General features: G+C 43.7%; 1 protein-coding gene across 1 annotated transcript in view; it reads right to left on the reverse strand.

The window, feature by feature from the left end:
* GAS6 (growth arrest specific 6) overlaps positions 1–20,300 on the reverse strand; it is a 43,305-nt gene extending 23,005 nt beyond the window's left edge. Inside the window, exons 1-4 of the mRNA XM_059833752.1 lie at positions 20,231–20,300; positions 19,611–19,777; positions 5,066–5,090; positions 4,205–4,267 (exon numbers count right to left, since the gene is read on the reverse strand). Coding sequence (XP_059689735.1) covers positions 4,205–4,267; positions 5,066–5,090; positions 19,611–19,777; positions 20,231–20,300 — 325 coding nt within the window. The remainder of the gene's footprint in view (positions 1–4,204; positions 4,268–5,065; positions 5,091–19,610; positions 19,778–20,230) is intronic.
* Between the last annotated feature and the right edge of the window lie 237 nt (positions 20,301–20,537).

Raw genomic sequence — 20,537 nt, forward strand, 5'->3', positions numbered from 1 at the left:
CCATGTCCAGACAGCTGTGGAATATCTCCGGGAATGGAGACTCCACAACCTCCCTGGGCAACCTGTGCCCATTCTGGGTCACCCTCTCAGTGAAAAAGGGTTTCCTGATGTTCAGGCAGAACCTCCTGTGTTTCCGGTTGTGCCCGTTGCCTTTTGCACTTTTGGTTTGTCTTTGGACAGCCATTAAGTTGGTGCTATGTTAGGCATAAAAATAAGGCAAGAGAATATACTCTAATGTTGGGTAGCAATTGTGTTATAGTCATCAAGAAAAAGTAGTCAGATGCTTAGGCTGCACGGCACACTGAATTACCTGAAGACTGAAATTAGCTGCATACAGTGTTGCAGTTTATCCAGATTACCTCGGAGTACTAATTTCGTATTTGCTCTACATTTGTCACATTGTACAATATAAAAGTTTTCACCACTCCTTTCTCTGTATTTAATTGAGCTTTGAACATAAAGGACTAGTGCAAGTTCAACAAGTATGACAAACATACCTGTCCACTATGCATATGTTTATAATGAAGACTCCATCGTTATTCTGAAGAGGACTAACAGATGCCAGAAATCAGCAGATGATTGGCAATGGCTGTCATTAAATATAGTGGGCTGAATCAAGCAGGACAAAATAGATGGAGGAAGGAGCTCTGTAAAAGGTCACAAAGGATCACAAACCTCCACAACTGAAAGAATTTGCATTTCAAGCTGTGATTTAATCCCCCTCTACGAAAACACAGCCAAAACACAGTGGTTCCATCCACTCCCTCACTTCAGGTTGTCCTCTGTAACCAGCACAGCTTCAACCTCTAGCTAGGGCTATGCCATTGAAAAGATAAGCATGTATCCTGAGCCTCAGCAAGGTGTTCCATCCTGGACAAGGGAGGAGAGAGCCAGAGGGCTGACCAGGAACAGAGTGTGACTTGGCCAAAGAAATGCCGATTTTCAGTATGTCATCTTGATACTCAGAACCTAGTTCCTGGGAAAACTCAACAGGGAAAGCAGGGGTACACAATCCTAAGAGCCTCACAGAAATAACCATCCGCTCACTGCAAACAAGGCCTAATTATCTTTCTTCCTCACCACTCCAGCTGGGCAGAGCTGGGGCAAAGCCACAGCCAAGGTAGAGGCCAGGCCACACAAAAGAAAACACAGCTACATGGGCTGTCTGCCACATCCACCCGCCAGAACACCTCCCGATAAATCACTGCCCAGTCGGCACACCGCTGGAGGTGGAGTCAGGGCAGGAGTGGCCAGGTTAAAGCGGAGATGAGCCACGACAGAGCAGCTCTGATCAGCATGCTTCTTTCCCTAGGCAGACCAGAATTTGTATACAGTAAAGAGAGTGGGTTAGGTATAGCAAGCCAAATCTGATTTTTCCAAGCAGCACAAACTAGGCCTTCCAGACATGGCAGTGTTTTCAAAGTCACTTGATAAGCAAAACAAGTCAACAGGGTTATGTATGACTTATCTGGTGTATCCTCAAGCTTCTGATTCCTTCCCTCAAACTGGATTCTGATGTGCCTTGCAGAGCCAGGTGGAAATAACACTGCCCAGCAGAATACCACCCTATCGCAACCCATGGTAAATGGCAGGAACAGCCACGGACATTTCTACCGCATCAACACTGTGCCGATAGTTTGCTCCTCTTATCATGAGAGTTTGAGAACATGAAACACAGTCTTATACTCTCCTGGCGGCTTCACAGCTGTGTAATTCTGCCAACTTTGTAGAAGGTGCTCCTGATTTAAACCATTGCAAGAGAAAATGGAGCTTTTGTTTCCATTCATTTACATGACAGATTTTAGTAAAGCTTTTAAAAGCAATAAAGAGCATGATCTGTTTGTCTGCTTTGAGCTATGACTGATAGCACATATTTAGCTCATAAAGGTAGACAGAGAATAGAACTACTAGTTCCATTTTTGAAGTCTGTTCGGAAACAAGACTTTACCTAAGTACACTGACGGCTGCTTCCAGTTCATTACTCTGTACTGTGAATTTATTTTTTGATATTCATAAAATGGTGCAAATTAAAACTTCATTGGGAAAATGCTAGTTTGCAAAGACTACGACACTCACTATTAAGAAGCAGACACACATGACCTAACACAAATCCCATTGTGTTTTTTAAGGCCACTTGCAGCTTCATTTCCAAAAAATCCCGTAGAACTTTCCAAACTCTTGCAAAACCAAATCTCTAATTCCTAGCTGACCTACAGGATCTCTTTTAGAAAAAGATCCAGATCTGCAGACCAAAGTACAGGTATCTAAGTGTACAGCAAGCATCTATCTGCAAAGCAATTGTCTTAAATTCTCATTGCAGTCAGTGGAGATCTAGTCAGTACAATAAACAAAGTCCATAGAGTGAGTCAGCTCTCCCCAGAGCAGAGGCAGTTTGGTCAGTGGAATCCCTCTAGGACCACTGACTGCAGATTAACTCTCCACTGTGACGGGAATACTGCTCATGTAGGCACCTGTGCTGGAAACACCTGCATCTACCTCTCTGAATGCAGAGCTGAACCCTATCTGTAACCCTGATCTAAAGTTCTTATGAAACTGAGAATCCTCAAATGCCCCCCTAAGCTGTCTAATCACTGTCACAGTTAAAATTTGTACCTTATTTCCAGTATAAACTAGTCTAGTTAATCACCCTCCAATCCTTGGGTTGTGCAATGTCTTTGTATGCCAGGTTAAAAGAGCCTTCCGCTACCTTGTTTGAGAGGAGAAAGACTGTTAAGAAACAAAATTTAAATGCATTTTGCAGGCACAGCCCCACAGAGCTACATAGCCTTTTGGCAGCATCTGTGAAAAATTACGAGGCACACTGGAATTGGCCAAGCACAAAGCCTGTCATTCTTCCAAGCGCGTTTCAGGCTCCTTCTCCATTACTTCTCCTGTGAATTGACAATGGCTAGCCAATACTCAGCCATTTAAAAATATTTTAATATTTTAATGGGGGAAAATATTATAATTTTATTTGCAAACCACTGCATCTGCAATGGGCATAAATCCCTAAAAACAATTATTCAGCTTTTATTTTTTCAGATTTTTTCACCACTACCCTTTAGACTTGCATTTCTAAAACACTGTTAGCTGTCTGGAACAAGTGTTCCCAGTTGATACCACCATTTTCAGCAGGAACCCCCGCCTCTTTGCCGTGCCACACATGTGAGCAGAAGGAAGCATTCAGCTTCACGTCCCACTTTGAACTAGCTGGCATACCACAGCCGGCACGGGTGCCACAGGTCCGAGAATTCCCAGTTCAGAGGACTCTAACATCTGCAAGTGATACTGCTGCATTATATCAGGGCAGGTCTTGACATACCACTTCTTAACCTTGGAATTTACTCTTCAAAAAAGGTTGCTGTAATGCAGTGTATAAACATGAAAGCTCGATTAAATCCTGATCCTGCTTTGGTAGCACTGGTATGAACACATGACTAATCAAACTTGATCACAGTAAGAGACTGAACCACAGGGGTCGAAATGAAAATAAATATACACACACATGATTTTCTCCCCATTTGAACTGATCTGCTCCCAGCACATCTTTAGAATATTTAAGCAGCTTTATATCTTTAGCACTACTAAGCTTCAAGAGAGAACTGGGAAGGTATTAGAAGAGTTAATTAACTTCTGATCTGTAGTGTTAGTGATGAACAAATACCCCTTCCCCTTCTACACAGATACTGGGTTGACTTCCAAATTGATTTTAATTTTTAAACATTGCAATATTTAAAGCACAGTCACGTGATGTGTGAAACTGATCTTCTTAATGTAAAGAAGTCTGACACAAGCCTGGGTTTGACTATAAGCTATTTTTAAAGTTCCTTAAAAGGGGCAAGCCAAAGTTAGCATTCAAGAAAAAGGAAAACGAAAGGCCAAGCATAGTGTACAATCTTCTGGTAAATCCTATTTCTTGTCCCTCTTCTCACATTATTCAGACTTCAGGAAACCGGTGGGAAAGCAATGTCTTGCATCATAAAATACCAAAGCACTGAAAGATGACAGCAAGATGGCAGTAGGTTATAAAAGGGAAAAGGCCTTGTTTTGTTGCTCGGATAGGACAAGCGATACGGAGTCTCAAGCCTAGGAATAGGAAGGCCAGTACTAAAATACTATAAAAAATGGAAGGCTGAGCTGGTTCCACTCCTTCAGGTACCATGAGAGAACATTTAACTACCATATACAAAACAAAAATGCTTACTATGGACGCATGTAAGGAAATCTGGACTTCTTGTATACAGCGACCAATATTTCTGAATACAAGCTGAAGAACAGAAAATGAAATTGTTATTATTATATGCTGACATGGCAGATGTTCAAAGCATGTAAAATCATACCTGGCCTGCTGATTCATTAAGCAAGGATCTGGAGGGTGGATGCAAAATCGATGCAATATTATAATCTCCCAGATGCCTTAGAATTCATAAGAAGTTCTTCAAAATTTTTTAGCTCTGAGGTACAGTAGAGTTATAAGCCATCTGAAGAGGATGATCACTTTACCGGATGCTACTATGATTGTAAAAGCATGTTAGTAGCTGCTGAAATTTGACCTACTAAATCTCTTTTAAAAAATCTAAAAAGCACATGGAGTTTTCTAAAACCATTGGCATTTTTGATCTTAAGTACTACATATTAAACACAAACAGAAAACAATATGATGCCATAACCATGATACAGTCAATAGAATAAGCCAGTGGATCAATCAATAAAGGCACTTTTATTTTTTAATAAGGAAATTAGTTAATAGCTAAGTTAATTAAGAAGGGGAAAAGGTAGAAGACTTCACATTATTTACTGATGCTGCAAGCTACAGATATAAATGCAAACCCAACATTTTAACATGCAGAAAACACATAAAGGATCTCTGTATGTAAATCTATACACAACTAAAAAACAAAATCACATAAGGAACATACAGTCTATCTTAAAAGTTAGAAATGCATGTTTACTGCAATCAGATTTCCATCACTTTCCTTAGCAGAGACTTCAGCTGTGACACGCTCCAGTGTTAGGCACCACATACCAGCACTGCCACAAAGTGAAAGTAAAAGATGCAACTCACCCAAGTATTTCGGGTAAAAATATTCCTGTAGGAGGGAAAAAAAAAAAAGGCAAAGGTTTACTGAATAATATTTGCTTCTACTGTCATGCTATTTAAGAGCTGCTGTTAGTTTGGTGGTCTTGCACTGCAGTTGTTTAACAAGGTCCAAACACAAACATCCTCATTTCTTTTTATTCAGAGCCAGAAGCAGCACAGTATCATACCTGAATTTTGTCTTTTGAAAAGGAAAGAAACATCAGCTCCAGTCTCAAGGCATTTTTTGACAACAGCTGACCTGGTAATTGGCAGTGACTGACTGTGAAGCCACTTACCCGCTATCCAAGAGGCAAAGGTGCTGATGGTGGCATGCAGTAGGGGAAGGAAGAGGAATCTAAGGACAAAACCCCAGAGGGAAAGCATAGAAACATTTAGACACCCAGCGCCTCCTCGGAGGCCCCCTGCTGATGCCGAACACGGGCAGCACCCTAACATCATAGCCGCTAAAATAAAAGGGTATCTTTTGCTCTTAGAATAAGGAGCACCCTACACCTCTAACAACACCCATTGCCATACTGCCGACTCCATCTCATCGTGGAGACTGTCCACTCAAAAAAGGGACTGCTGCAAGTTTGCAAGGGAGGGCAAAATTGACGGTCGTTGACCTAAAACTGGACTGCAAAAGGCATTCCCACTCTTCTCGTGGTACATGGCCACGCGTTACTGTTCCCTACCTTGTGTCAACAAAGTGTAGCCATATGAGAGCAGCAGTTTGCCAATGTGATGTGGATCTAACCTTGCATGTTAGAAAAAATTCAGTCTGGTGAGACCTTGCCAGTCACATGATTGCTTGCACCAACACAGAAAAACAGCAGGAAAATGCAACTGTGCTGCATGGAAGAGTGGGAGATTGGCCTAAAATAATCATTAAACCACATTCTTACAAAAAATACAAAAATTCATGGCCAGGAAAACAGATTTCTTTCAAGCTTCACTTCATACTGGATTTCATAATGTATATGTTACTAGTTCAAGTGCTGTTAAAATTGTAGTTGGGGCATGCAATGAGGGAAAACTTGTAGATTGTATCAGTGCTTAAATTTTTTGTTAAAATAAATGATTTCTCAGCTAATTATGAAAGCATATGCATAGTATAATTCTCTTTCATACAACATGAGGAATTTTCATATTACAATGTATCTGCAGTGAGATAGGGACAGTAAATATCCTATCTATCTTCTACAAAATTAATTTGGTCTATACAATGTGCAAGATTAGAAACTATTTTATTTTCTCCTGTTATTACAGATGTTTGGATAAGCTCATGCATATATACAGGCATGTACATACAACAGACAGAGGCTCACACCGTGATTCAGTTTGACCTGGACTGTCTAATGCAATCAATTGGTTGACAATGTCATATAAACTAAAAGTTTTGTATTGCTGCCATTCACCAGAAAAATCAATCACTTCTGGCAAACAGGCTCCAGTTACTGAAATGAACCATGTAAATATTCAGCCTAAATCATGAGAGCATCAATAAAGAAGTAGAAGAATTAGCTTACACTTATTCTAATTTTTAATTCTGACATGAGGGTAATAGGCTTTGCATCTTTTGGGCTTGAGCTTTGTAATATCTCTTCGGGTTAATAAACTGTGTGAGGAGCTCAGAATTCACTACGGTCCTCTCTCCCTCTTTTTTTTTTTTTTTTTTTAAGGTTTAGTTTTGGAAAAGGCAAGTCAAAAAAATACAGACAAAATAAAAGTAAATCTAAACAGTCTAAGCATTCAGATGAGTGCCCAGCTGTGCTATAACCACAAACTGAACTTCAGCCAGCACTCGAGGAGAAAAAGATAGCAGCATGTGAAGAAATATTCCAAACATTTTTTTCATTATTTCCCCTTTTTTCAATACACGTCACAAGAATGTGCAGATGTGTTTAACCACCAACAACATAATCCAGACACTGGCAGGAACAACTTTTTCTGCACTCACAGGACAAGATATAGGAGCTTTCACATTTCTGGTCACCAGCCTAATTGCTCCAAGTCAGTGATAGCAAAGGCATAGAACTTCATTTTCTCCTTGACCTCTGATGAATGAGTTGAGTGCTAGAAAAGTTGTATATTTTACTTTTGAATGCAAGATTAAGGAAACTAGTTATTTTCATTGCACAAATAACCTTCCAAATCCAAACTGACTGTATATTGATTCAATGCCAGCTGAACAGCAGAAGAGTGAAACTCCAAGACACCACAAGCTTCATTTCATGAGGTACGTAACAGAAGTAAGTGACTTAAGCAGGAGGCTATTTATAGAAATTTAACACTTCTTTCCCTATCTTCCTCATTTGCTTATGTTATACAAAACTACTTGCTGATCAGTAGCACTTCTCCACGTCTACAGGCCCTGCTGATAACACCATTCTAAATTAAAGCAACACGATTGCAGGTTCTAACATCACTCATTGTTGTATGATTAACTTTTCATTTTTCTCTGTAATCAGTTTTCCTTACAACAGGCTTCTGGAAATACAATGACAACATAATTCCATTCAGCCAAAAGATTAATCAAGAATAAAGGTCTTCCACCTTGAGAAAAGGAGCTTGCTTAAACTGAAAGTAGTAGTCCCTTTTCAAAAAACACTGATGAGAAGTTTTCCCAGTTAAACATTGAAGTTCTGCCTAACCTGCACAGAAAGACACCCAGACATGCATTATTTCTTGTATGAACGCTCAACTCTACAATGTCTTTTCAGTCTTCTGCGTTGTACTAAGTCTGAATGACCCACAGATGTCAGGGAAGATGAAAACCCTATACAGGTCAGGTCCCTGTTAAAGGGCTGAGACTCATCTTCCCTCCACCAGAAGTCTTCAGTTGTATTTTCAGGATCCAACAAAAATGCCAAGAGAAATGCTTTGAGGCTTGCTAACAAGGACTTAGCAAAGATTCTCTGTTACTACTTTGCTGATTTCTCAACTAGTCACCTTCAATTTCAGGCTCACCAAACATCTCACCATCCAGAAAGCCACCCAGTATTTGTAGGATCAAAATGCAGGAGGTTATTTAACTGTGACCACCGTGGCAGCAAAACTCAGCACAGAATTATAGTAAGTGTTAAATTTTCAGCTTGGACTCTGGTAAAAGAAATCAACACTTAAATGTTGTCAGCCCTTCCCCTTTGCATTTGCTTTCCCAATTACTGCTGAAAATAAAAGCAGGAGCAATGGGCTTTTTAAATAAAAAGCTGTAAACAAATACATGTTGGACATAAACATCCTCTGGGTAGGCTGCTGTACAGACGCTGACCCTCACCAAGCTTTCCAACCAATCTGTCCAGTAGTAACGTCCCAGTGCATGCAAGAGGAAGACAATACCTTGCAGAAGCACCAACCTCCACAAGAGATCAACCTTTACGAATGTAATTTCAACAATTCCAACCTTGGTGCCTGCTCCTACCAAGAAAACCTTAATGTATTTCCACCCCTCCCTTTTGTGACCCAACACACCTTTTGTCTGTCTGGTTCCCACATATCAACCAGTATGACTGGGATGCCAGAAGCTTTGATAGTCAAGGGCCTGGCACCAGGACACCCGCAGCCTGCCGACCTGCATGTATTATGAGTTACACACCATGCATCATGTGCCACCAGAAGTACAGCTCAGCAGAGCTGTCGGGTGAAGAGGGAGAAATAGGAGAGGCTGGGAAGTGCCTCACATCTGCAAGTCCCCACCCTTTCTGTGAAGTGGAAAGTACGGCATGAGGCCAGTCCCTCCAGGCAGGTCCTGCCTTGCTTATTTCAGCCCAGTTCAAGAGACCTTTCCCTTGCTGTCCAGGAGACAGAGCTGTGATTTAACAAAAGAGGTTTAAGCTCTACAGCCCCCATCCCTTCCACAAGAACACACGTACATGCTAGAAGCAAGTCTTCCGATGCATTAAACACAATTATTAGTTTCCACAACAGTAGTGCAAGACTTAAGAGTGCATGCTTTTATTTCAGGGTAGAGTGACACCAAACACTTTTTCAGGGGGTTAAGAAGTTCCTCTCCCACTCACATCCACAGCTTATTCCTACCCTTATAACACAGCCACTACAACACTTGGTGTGGATATCAAAAATGAAAAGAGAACATAAGTTTAAAAGCGTCCTCAAAAAACCCAACCCAAACAACACCCCCACCCAAAACTCCAGGTTATTCATTTTTATATTTGTTTTTTCTTCCAAATGTTAATGGTTACAGTGAAATAGTTAATAATAGTTTCTGTGGAACCACCCCTCACAATACCCTGCATTGAAACAACTGAGGAGAACAGCAACATGAAGGTAAGAATTCATAGCAGAGCTGTGGAGGCGAAGGGGCAGAAGTACCTACGTCAGCTTCCCTGCCAAAGAAAACCTACAATGTGACTGGGGCCACCACCTGTTTTCAACTCTATGGCCAAACTCTCCCTTAGTGGTAAAATCCAGAAGTTGGTGAAATTATACTGGGTATGCATTAGTCCTGCTGCATTTTTAGAGAAGACAGAAGAACACCAAATCAGAACAGGCGTTAACATGAGTCACTGTATAAAAATAGGCCTTCTGAAAACATAACAATGACCCTGTCTACACCAGGAAAATGTTCTCACTGTTGCTTAAAGTAATTGGCAGCACTGGAAACCTCAGCCAAAAGGGCCTGCCAACTGCTTCTGTTTGTTTTGCTTGAGTACCAGGTCAGGTAAGCCTGATCAGCACTGAATCTAATCAAAATCATGTCTGAGCTGTAGTGGCAGCAGATAAAAGATGTAGTCTACAGAAGGACTGTTCGTGTTCCTGGGCAACTGGTTCTTGGTGGGCCTGCCTGAGCAGGGGGGTTGGACCAGATGACCTCCAGAGGTGCCCTCCAACCTCAACCACTCTGTGATTCTGTGACCACAGCACTGCTAACACTGGAGGATCTCACAGACTTTTATTAGTAATGGTAATTTCTAAAAAGTACTTTGTTAGTTACCTAGTTACCTCTTAGAGAGCAGTGACAACTCCCACATTACGCCCTTTTCTCATTTCCATGTAATGACTCGCCCTTTTCCTCTTTCCTTCAGGACTGAATGTTTGCCTTGGGCATGGCCTGACCTCCTTGTTTATAATTGTACTTCATGTTTCCACATGGCAGGCATGCACTATCCTTGCAAAGAAACGGCTGCTGCCAACCATGATTAGCTATAATTTAGTGTTTGACTTGGGTTTGCTTTTATACCAACAGTTGTTTAACTGTTACAACCTGAGAATGCAAAACTCATTAATGCTCAAGAGCTCTCCGCATTTTTTTTAAACCCAGCCCTAGGCTTTTGATGCATAGCAAATCTCATGCTGAATGATTAGGCCTTCCTCCCTTACAATGTAATTAAACAGTCCTACAATTCAGAATTGTAAATGTATAGAACCTATAGCTGTAGATTTACACTCAATGCCATGTCGTTTGCACGAGCTTTCCTTCGCATTGTGAGGAACGCTACACTCAGCCAGGTTAGTTTGCTTCCTATTTTGCTTTGGGGCGATCTGCATTCTCCATGCAAGGAGCAAAAAGCAGAACTTCTCGCCACAATTGGCAAGTGAGGCTTTAGAGAAGCAAGCAGGTCATATGTTGTAATCCAAAAGCAGCCTCCAAGTCTCATCTCCTACCACCAGAGTTGCTGTTGTTTAGGCTAGCTTTTAGATTTTGTCTCCATTTGCAGAGTATCCATTTCACTGTCTGGCTGTTTTGCTGTACAAAGACTATGACTGACCTTTCCACCAAGCTGTTGATCTTCCCGAACAAGAAGCATTCAAGACCACCCTCTCTAGCATCACCTGTTTCATAGAGACTAGGTATCTCTGCAGAATCCTGAAGACTGAAAACAAAAACCATCTAGTCTCATAGCTTCCCTCGTCCTCTTCTGAGGGGCAGGACTATTTCCCAATAGCTTACTGAGGTGCCACTTCAGCAAAAGGTGTTTCTCTGCAATGAGGAAAGACCCACCAATTATTAGAATGCAGAATTACAGGGAAAAAAAGTAATGAAAGGAAAGAAAAGAAGAAAAAAATTCTTGTATGTCACAGCCAAGCAAAACAGATACTTTACATTTGTGAAGATGTAGGGGTCACAGAGAGATGATTCCTATATGTGGCCTGAGGCAGGGTTTGATTGGACAGTAACAATGTGAAATGGATGTAACTGGTGCCAAGGGCCAAATATTCCAACAAAAATAATTTGTAGAGTGATTCCAATGAGTTGATTGCATGTGCTTTTAAGTTATTCTTAATTCAATCCAATCACGAATGCCTTGAGGCTTCCTCCACTGCTTCAGAATGGAAAGGCTACTTTCCCTCCAGCTGTATTAATGTGAAATTTGAAAAGAAGACCCCAATTTGATAACAGACCTTTACTTGGTGTTGCTTGTTTGAATCCTTACTTGTTGCAGTAGTTACAATAGTTGTACGTGTGGTTAAACTAACACTCAGAAGCTTCAGTCAAATTAAGCAAACGAAGATCTGACAAAACACCTAGCATGAGACTGTCTCCCTTCAACATCCTATACCGTGTCATTACTCTGCAGTTATTTAAGCTGTATTTAAAATAGAAAAGATTATATATCCCATTCAACATGATTTAAATGTTTGTGATCTCTCTTACAGGCTCTGTAACGTTTCATCCACTAAAGTGAAGAAATACTGTGTTTTTCCCCCTCCTGTAATCTAATGATATTGTTTCTTAGGATTTTGCTTACTTGCAGAGGTTGCAACTCACAGTAACCATGTTCAGCCACTTTAAGACACTGATGGATTTTGCCTCAGGCTGGACAAGCAAGGGAGGAATAGGGAAGTGACATATGAGACAACACTAGGTCCTTGTGACAGAATCTGATCTCATACTTCCCTGTTCATTATTTTAATAACTAAGTAACTTTTGCTTTTCTGTTCCTGTCCTACATGGTTTCTGGAATTGAACTAGGACTCCCTGTTCCAGGAGTCAGCCAAATGTGGTAGCTCTCCAGATGCATGTGATTTTTTACAGTGCAGCCATGACCCATTCTCCGTTTAGCTCTTCATTTATGTACCTTTCTGTCCTGGCAGGAGTGCAGAGTGAAGAGAACACCAACACATGTCCCCCTCCCTGGGTATCCTCCTTACTTTCCAGCTTTGCGCTTCCTCTGGATCCCACTGCTGATGCTCAAAGGAACAAGAAAACCCAAAACAATAAATAAGGAAACTTCCCCACCAACATGTGCATGTGTGGAGAACCTCTAGAATAGCAGGTCATAACAAGACAGTGATAAAGGTACAGATATGGAAGGCAGACCTGAAAAACTTCAATCAGATTCTCTAAGGCTTGGTTATTAATTCACTTCTCCGACAGCATGAGCTGTGATGACCCTGCTTCTCCCCTGGCAACTGGCTTCCCCATCCTAAACTTACACTGTCATTTGCAATATGTTGGTGCAACCGTTTGTGAAGCTGCATGGTGACCTGGACCAGGGAACTGATCCAGCTGCAAAATGAGAATTTTTCTCTTCAGACTACTTTTCTTTAGATCACTTCCTTAAATCGGTCCATGCAGTTGCCCAAATTGCCATGCAGGCAGTGTGAACAGAATAGGCAAGGGGGTTGCTTACTCCAACTAGATCAGCCGAGTTCCCAAATGTGAAACCAAAGCCTGAAAAGATTATAATGTGAGTGGAGGAGAAGGAAACTGGAATAATCCCTTCCCCCCTTTTCCACTGGTTCTGTTTTCAAATTGCCATGGTTTTAGTCATTTAGCACTTGCTGAATTACTTCACTGGGGACTGAAGTACGAGATAATGAACATTTTTGCTGCTTCTTTAGTAACTGTCCTGCCCCAAAATTTTCCCCTTTTCCTACCCCAGCTCTGTGTCCCACAGCCTCCAGAGCAGTTGTGCTGTCTGTAGCTCCCTTGCTATGTCCATTCTCAGTTTCTTCTAAATCTCCGATGCTGATTCCATTCTTGTTCTTCATACTTATTGGAAAGTAATTGTTTGTAATTCATTAACTTCCCTTAGAGTTTGGAGCACACATGAACCACAACTGCCAATTTATACAGATTCAATGTTTCTCTTACCTGATTCTCCTGCAGCTGTACTAACAAACTCTGTATTAATTCCCAGTAGGCTGCTTCTCTTCTTTTTAATATAAAAAGAAAATTAGCCACAAAACAGTTTTCTTTCTCACATATTTATTAAAACCTATTGTATCCCTCTAAAAAACGGACTTAATAAATTTATCCGTTTTTTCCATTAGCTTCCTTCTTGACCCAAACCTGTATAATCCCCCTACTTCATTCTTAGCATCTTTTTCCATCCTATCTTCAAAGAGCCCCTCAGTGTAATATTCGCCACTTTTGTTTTCTCTTGTTCCTTCCCTCCTGCTGCACAGGAGGTTGAGCATGTACTACTTTCGTGGTATGGTGTTTCAGTATTTCCAGGTCTGTTCTGAACTTCTGAGCTAAACTCCCATGAGTGGAAACAGATAAAGATCAGGGAGGCATGAGTCCAGCAGAGTTGATGGAGCTGTGTCGGCTTCCACCAACAGCAAACTTTGCTCACCCTTCTCAATAACATTTGACAAAGCAGCATTTAGCTAATAAATGTATGACCCGTCTTCTGCGGCAGGCAGGAGTATTTTTGTCACCCTCCTGCTACTGAACTGCACTACCACAAGCAGTGGTCTGTGCTGTGTCTGTACCACCAAGTAGACAGATGCATCCCGCTCCACAGTGCCAATCTGTTTGCCTTCCAGATCAGTTAGACCCACTGGATTTTGGTACGACCCTCTCCCATCCTGTGTTTCCTTTATAAGAAACTACAGGGAGAGGGAAGAAAGGGAAGGGAGAATACCTGGTGGGCACCCAGATCTCATCCTGGCAGAGAGCTGGGATGCCATTGTGGCATATATCTGGGCACTCAAACTTTTCTACTTCCTTCTCTCCTTCAAGCCATTCCTTTACAAAAGTCTAAATGTCCCTGTATTTCCTTTCTCAAAATCTATTAAGCAGGTACTACTGTGCCTGGGAATCCATTCTTTCATATACTGAGTCCAAGGTTAAATCATCAGCACAGAGTTCTCCAGTAACCCTTTCCCTCTCTTGGATGAATACTGCACCAACAAGAAGAGATACAGAAGTTTATACCAGCTATAAATCTAGCCCTTCCTCCACACTCTGCCAAAATGCTGTAACAAATGGGTATATTTAGAAGAATTTTCACAGCAAATAAAACTAGATTTTTGCCTGGGTCTAGAAAGGAATATTCTATACAGGGATTATGACATCTGTATTTAAAGATGGTATCAGTATTTTTCATGTCTAAACAACACAACATTCACTAAATTACTTGAAGAAATTTTACACTGCTTAACTCTCCCAGTAACTCCTCTCATCCCCCTACATGCCTTCATACTTTTCTGATTAGTATTTACAAATGTGTACCTACCTAATAGACCTAAATATTGTCTGCCAAGCACCCCTCCTAAAAGATCAGAGTAACGTTTGGATGACTCTAGTCCATGCATGCAGTTCATCTGTGATCATGACCATGTCACGTAATGGAAGAAATAAAGAAATAAAACCCATGAGCCAGTAACACACTGAAACACAACCAAACTGACCATTGTCACACCCTGTATATTGCTTCATCTGCATTTCAGCTTCTCGATAAACTCAGCCTAGCAGAAAGAATGCTGACGTTGCTGGATGTTTTGTTAGGATCAGTAATTTTCAAGACGTGACTGCAAAAAGCCCTGAAAAGCCTGGTCTGGTCTCACTGCTGCCCTTGCCACAAGTGGGAGACTGGACTAGATGAGTGGACTAAAGAACTCTTCAGTCCCCTTCAGCCCGAGTTACTCTGTAATTCTCTGCCAGTGTTTTGTGTATCTGACAAGCCACAGATTTTAACAGGAGTTTGGATGCAAGTCCCTCAAAAAGCAAGAGAACTTTTCATGTGGATGCCTGTGAATCAGATGTTCGTTCTGCACGCATACGAAAACCAGCTGGCTTTCCATGGTACTCTACTGAGGGACAAATCCATAAACAGTAAACACAGGCGGCCAGGCTGACCCACGTCAATGCTTCTGGTGGGCCCAACAGCTTCCCAAGTAGTCAGCAGAGCAATTTCAATCGTGACCTGCAGGAAGATCAGCAGTTCTTCAACAGTAACAACAGCAAGCAAGATGTGCAGTGACAGATGCTGTACTGATAAAACTATGGTACCAAATGGTAACAGACTGCAATTCAAACACCTTCCCTATGCTGAGCCTTTCAGATCAGAGAAACTCCTTGCACAAGGACACGTTTTGGCTGTATTTACTCTTGAGCGAAATCCAGCGTTTCCAAGAACACCAGCAACTACACTCCCTTCTGCCCTTTGTTTTACATGCTTGGATAACCACATTTTTAGAACAGGTCAACCAAATTCCAGAGCAGTTTATCAGTCAGTTAACAAGCTGTAATACCTTGACTGCATACCAAGGTCAAGTATTTCTGCAGTACTGCTTTTTATAAGGCCTCATCAACATTTTAAATAAGATAACATTCTTATCTCTATATCCAAGATATTTTGCAACTTCAGCCCATCTATCACACCTAGCATATCTTTTTAATAGATCGCATTTAGAAACAGGCCTCATACCTCCCACAAACATGTCTTCCATCCTTATTTTTTCCCACCATATTATCTTTTCATTTTTCTGTTTAGTACCTCTAGCATAAATGAAATTATAGAACAGGAACCATCCCAGAATTCTGCAGTAATATCTAAGGATGTTACAATCAGCTTCATGAAAAAAATAGGCTGCAAGACTCATTAACCTAGGCTCACACTTGTTTTTACCATGTATAGTCATACAAATGGCACACAACGAGTTTTGTTCTGCCTCCTAAAAAAAGAAAAAAACAATCTAAAAATGTTTCAATTGATCTTCCTTCCTTCAGTCTGGGCAAGCTGATATTTATGTTTTCCGTAACATAAAAGACAAAAGCTGCGCTGGCCTGCAAATGAATGGCTATTTAGCCCCGCCAAATACACTATTCTTAGCAGTTGATGTAAGTAATCACACATGTGGCAACACCCGCATTCAGGTTTCAGAGAATGTGTATCTTCTGCTGACGGCTTGCAGATGTGGCTTTGGAAAGTGGATCACTGAAGCAAGGGAAGGCATGGAAAAAAGGGTGCTCTGGTATAGGTAAATAACATTTCAATCGTATTTACTAGTCCCTTTTTTCCGTGCCTTCCATTGCTTCAGTAGGTATCTTTCCATAAAATGTTATTCTTGGCTAGATGTTACAATTGGCTGGATCAGGCTATGTTTTTACCTGGGGGGCATCATGTAAGCTACGCTACAGCCTTGCTTCATCTTACCTGAACTTTTGGAGTTGTCTGATTGAACTGGTTAATGTAATTTCATATCACAGCTTTAAGTCATAGGTCTTGAAATTAGGCCTTGAAATTCTCTTCACACAACCATAGGAGAATTAAGAATGGCAAGATTTGTAAGGAAGACTCATACATTTCATTAGACCATCTGATGGAGGGGGCAGGGAATAGAGACAATGCTTTTGTGTGCACATTGCAAGCCTCTCTTGAGGTCGAACAGAGAAGCAGCAAGCTATTAACTAACCTCAAGCTAACCTTCAGTTGACAAGGCTCCAAGACCATTGCTCCCACGGGACAATAAACAGCCAAATGCCTACATTCGTGCTCATCTGGTGCTTTAAAGCATGAAAAACCCAGGAGATGTGGACAGACCTGAAAGCCCAGATCAGCAGCACGCTGATGCGTGCCTCACGGCTTGCCTACTACAAGGTTAGCCACAGGGCTCAGCACAGGGCAAGAAGTGCTGTAGCTCTTTCTTTCTGCTATGACCTAAGTAGCTGATCCCTGGGACCAGGTTCAGCAGGCAGAGACAAAAATGTCAGCCTTCCTCACCTACAAGGAAACATCAGCTGTCAACAGTAACTGTACCTTTCCCCGGTCAATAAAAAGTCCTCACTTTACCAGCATGGACCAGCTGCAGCCTGACAATACGCTGAGGTGTGACTGTAGTTACTGTAATTCCTCAAACTGCTAGGTGTTGTTTATCAACAGTTTTCATCTTTCCTGAGTCAAGGGTCTCTCAGCTAGCTTCCTTCTTCTGTCAGTCACCAGGGCAGGACGTACAAGGCAGCATCAGTGAAATGACAGCACGATAACTTCCTAGTGTTTAAGAAACACTTCCATTACCTCAGGTGTGTATTAAGGAGATGTGAAAAGATCCAGTCAGATGAAAATGCAGATGAGGAAAATACTCTGCCCATCAAAGCCACAGATACTGCCGGAGGAGTAGTCATCTATGCCTTACAAGGCACTGAAGGCTTCCAGTGTGCAGAGTAGTTAACAGCTCACATACATGACCTCTGCCACCGTGCATTAGAAAACTGCTACCGGACAGCAGCTGCTGCCTTCGTGTCACACACTGGTTGCAAAATGGATAGGAAGGGCCATAAATCCCCCTGATAGGCGGTAGCACACTTGCTTCCCAGGCAATTTGAAGCAAAGTAACAGCAAGGAGCAGGACACACTGCACGTAACAAGCAAGTTCACAGCTCTTGGGAGTTCTGTGTCTCAGAAAAGGTAGGATCTTATGTCACTGCAGACCTAAAAGCATCATAAAATAAAGTACATTGGTGTAGAAGCGCATGTAAGATAAGCAAGGGGGCACAGATACTAGAAGCTTATCTAGCCTTAGCGATACTTCTTCAGGGGTTTTCAGAACTAGAGCAGCAGTAACGAAGGAAATGCACCAAAAAAACCAAAATCATTTGCAATGACAGAAAGTTTGCGTTGTCCTGCAACACATGCTTAAATGGCATGAGTGGATCTTACAGAATTTATATTACACATGAGAAGATTTTAAACTAAAATTATTTTACTATTTTCATTACAGGAAGAGAACTGTGTATTTTTTCCAATATACAAGATAAGTACCGAATATTGTTAAAAACTCTTGACACATTTACAGAGTCTACAACACTCTAAACTGATCTATCAATGCATCATTGCCTTTGGCTGCTTTCTTGGTCAGAAGCCAGTTAGCCAAACTGGTGACCTCAGGTCACCTTTTTTCCAGAATGCTAGAAAATCCCATTTGGGATGTTTTTCCTGCATTCACTGCGATGTAGTGAATATTTATACTGTGCTTAAAGTTATGTTATTCAACGTGAATATGGAAATAGTTGTGCCAGCCACTGTCAGCACTTTACAATTATCCATATTCTGTATTAGCTCAGTTTTACAGAACAGAAGCAAACACTGCTGCAAGCAGATGTGACTACACGTAAGAGGTATACTGTTAAACACTGCCTGACATGCGCTCCATATTAAGGTCTAAGTGAAAGATTGTCAAAAAGAAAAGCCAGCATCACAATGTTTTTGCCATACTTACTATTGCCTTGTGACAACAAGCTACTGCACTGTATATCCGGTGCTGAGCCTGCTAACGAAGCACACATGTCAAGACTTGTCTGACTGAAACATAAAACATCTCCTCAGATGAGTCCCTCCCTTGCCTGTGGTGCGTGTGTCTCTGTATACACACACACACACACACACACTCTCTCGCTCTCTCTCTATCTTCTCCCTAGAGCATCATACCATTAACAGGAACACACTGTGCAGTATCAAGCTTCAGTTTGAACACTGAGAAAATCCACCTCCCCCTGCTAAATCAACGCCAGATAATGTCTGCAATGAGAACAGTCTATCCAAAACAGCGTAGAGAGGGGGTATAAAGTAATTGGAAGAGTAAGCCAAGCTTAGTAAAGCAACACAACTGCATTCACATGCTGTCCAAAGTGAGAAGATGACTGAAGTGAAAGTCAGCCTTGAGAAGACTGGAAAAGTCAGCTCCGTATGCGGTGTGCAGGCTGTAACTCTGCAAATCCACACTTAGTGTTACAAGTGCAGCAGTACCACGTTCCCGTACCCATGCTCTCCTGCTGTCATAGGGACAGGTCCTGAACCTACCGATTCCAAAATGCTGACCGAGCTGAATATGGCCCAAAAGGATTGAAGTGTGTTTAGGACATACTTCCGAGAAACCCCTATTCTGACATATGCCACAGCATTAAGGGGGTTTTAAATACAGTTGGGATGGGAGGGTGAAGGAAAGAGGGGCAGTAGGGTGTCCAGACAGAGAAGCATTATGGCGCACTGGTCTTGCTTCATGGCTTTACTCCACGGGCAAACGGGGCCCTTCCGCTCTCCGGAGGCAGCAGTCATGCCGGCAGGTGCCTGGCTGGGCCACCCACCCCGGCCACCCTCGCTGAGGTGCTTCTCGCCGGACAGCACTGACACGGCCCTTGGGCAGGCTGAGCGCTAGTTACGCAGTGCGGCTTCAAGTCATTCACCTAAGGGTTCTGGTTCCTCCTCCTCCTCCTCCTCCTCCTCCCAACGGCTTCCCCAGCTGTGCAGGCAGCTGGCACCCAGCCGCAGATGGATGGATGGAGGGCAGCGCGGGACAACCCACCGAAATCTCCGCGGCGGCTCTGCGCCCTTACCGTCTCCGGGTCGTTCTCAAACACCTCCCGGGCCTCCTCCTTGCTGCAGTGCTCCTCCACGCACTCCCTCTCCAGGTGCCCTTGCTTGGCCTCCTCGAAGATCTGGTAGGCTCGCCGCTGCCTCTGCCGCAGGAACTGGGCAGCCTCCGGGGCGCGCAGCAGCACGGCTGGGCCGCCGATCGCCGGGCCGGCGGGGGGGCGAGGAGGAGGAGGAGGAGAGGAGCCGGAGGAAGGGGAGGCAGCGGTGAGCAGCGGAGCCCGCCTGGCCGCCCTGTACCCCCTCCCCGCACACCAAACCGCCCGCCGGCGGGCACCGAGCGCCCCGCCGCGCCGCACCAAGCCCCCTCCGGGCCCGGCGCCCCGCCCGTGGGTCGCCGCGGCCTCGGCGCGGCCCCTCACAGCGGCGACCCCGCGGCCGCCACCGCCGCCGCCGCCGCGCCGGCATCCCCCGCTGCAACCGCCGCCGCCTTCCCCACCGCAGCCGTGAGGCTGCGCATCCCCCCGCCTCCACCCCAGCCCCAGCAGCTCCCGCACCCCGCGCTCGGGCGCACGCACACCCGGGGCGGTGGGGGATGCTCGGCGGCGTGTGCGGGAGGGACGGGCCCCCCCGCGGTACTCACTCTGCGAGGAGTCCGCCGCTAGCAGGACGAGCAGCAGGGCGGCCCCGAGGCGCGCCGCGGGATGCGGCATGATGCGGCGGCGGCTGGGGCCGGGCCGGGCCGGGCGGTGGCGGAGCGGAGCGGAGCGGAGCGGGGCGGGCGGGCGGTGGCGCGGGCGGGGAGCGCGCTGCTACTGCGGGAGCGCGGCGCCGGGGAGCCCAGCAGGGGAGCCGGGGAGCCGCTCGCCCGTCCTACCCAATCCCTCGCCAAGTCACCGCCGAGCCGCCGCACAGGGACACACCTCGCGGCGGGGCAGCGGCCCGGCCCC

This window comes from Gavia stellata, chromosome 1 (genome assembly GCF_030936135.1).
Source record: "Gavia stellata isolate bGavSte3 chromosome 1, bGavSte3.hap2, whole genome shotgun sequence".
Classification (NCBI taxonomy): Eukaryota; Metazoa; Chordata; class Aves; order Gaviiformes; family Gaviidae; genus Gavia; species Gavia stellata.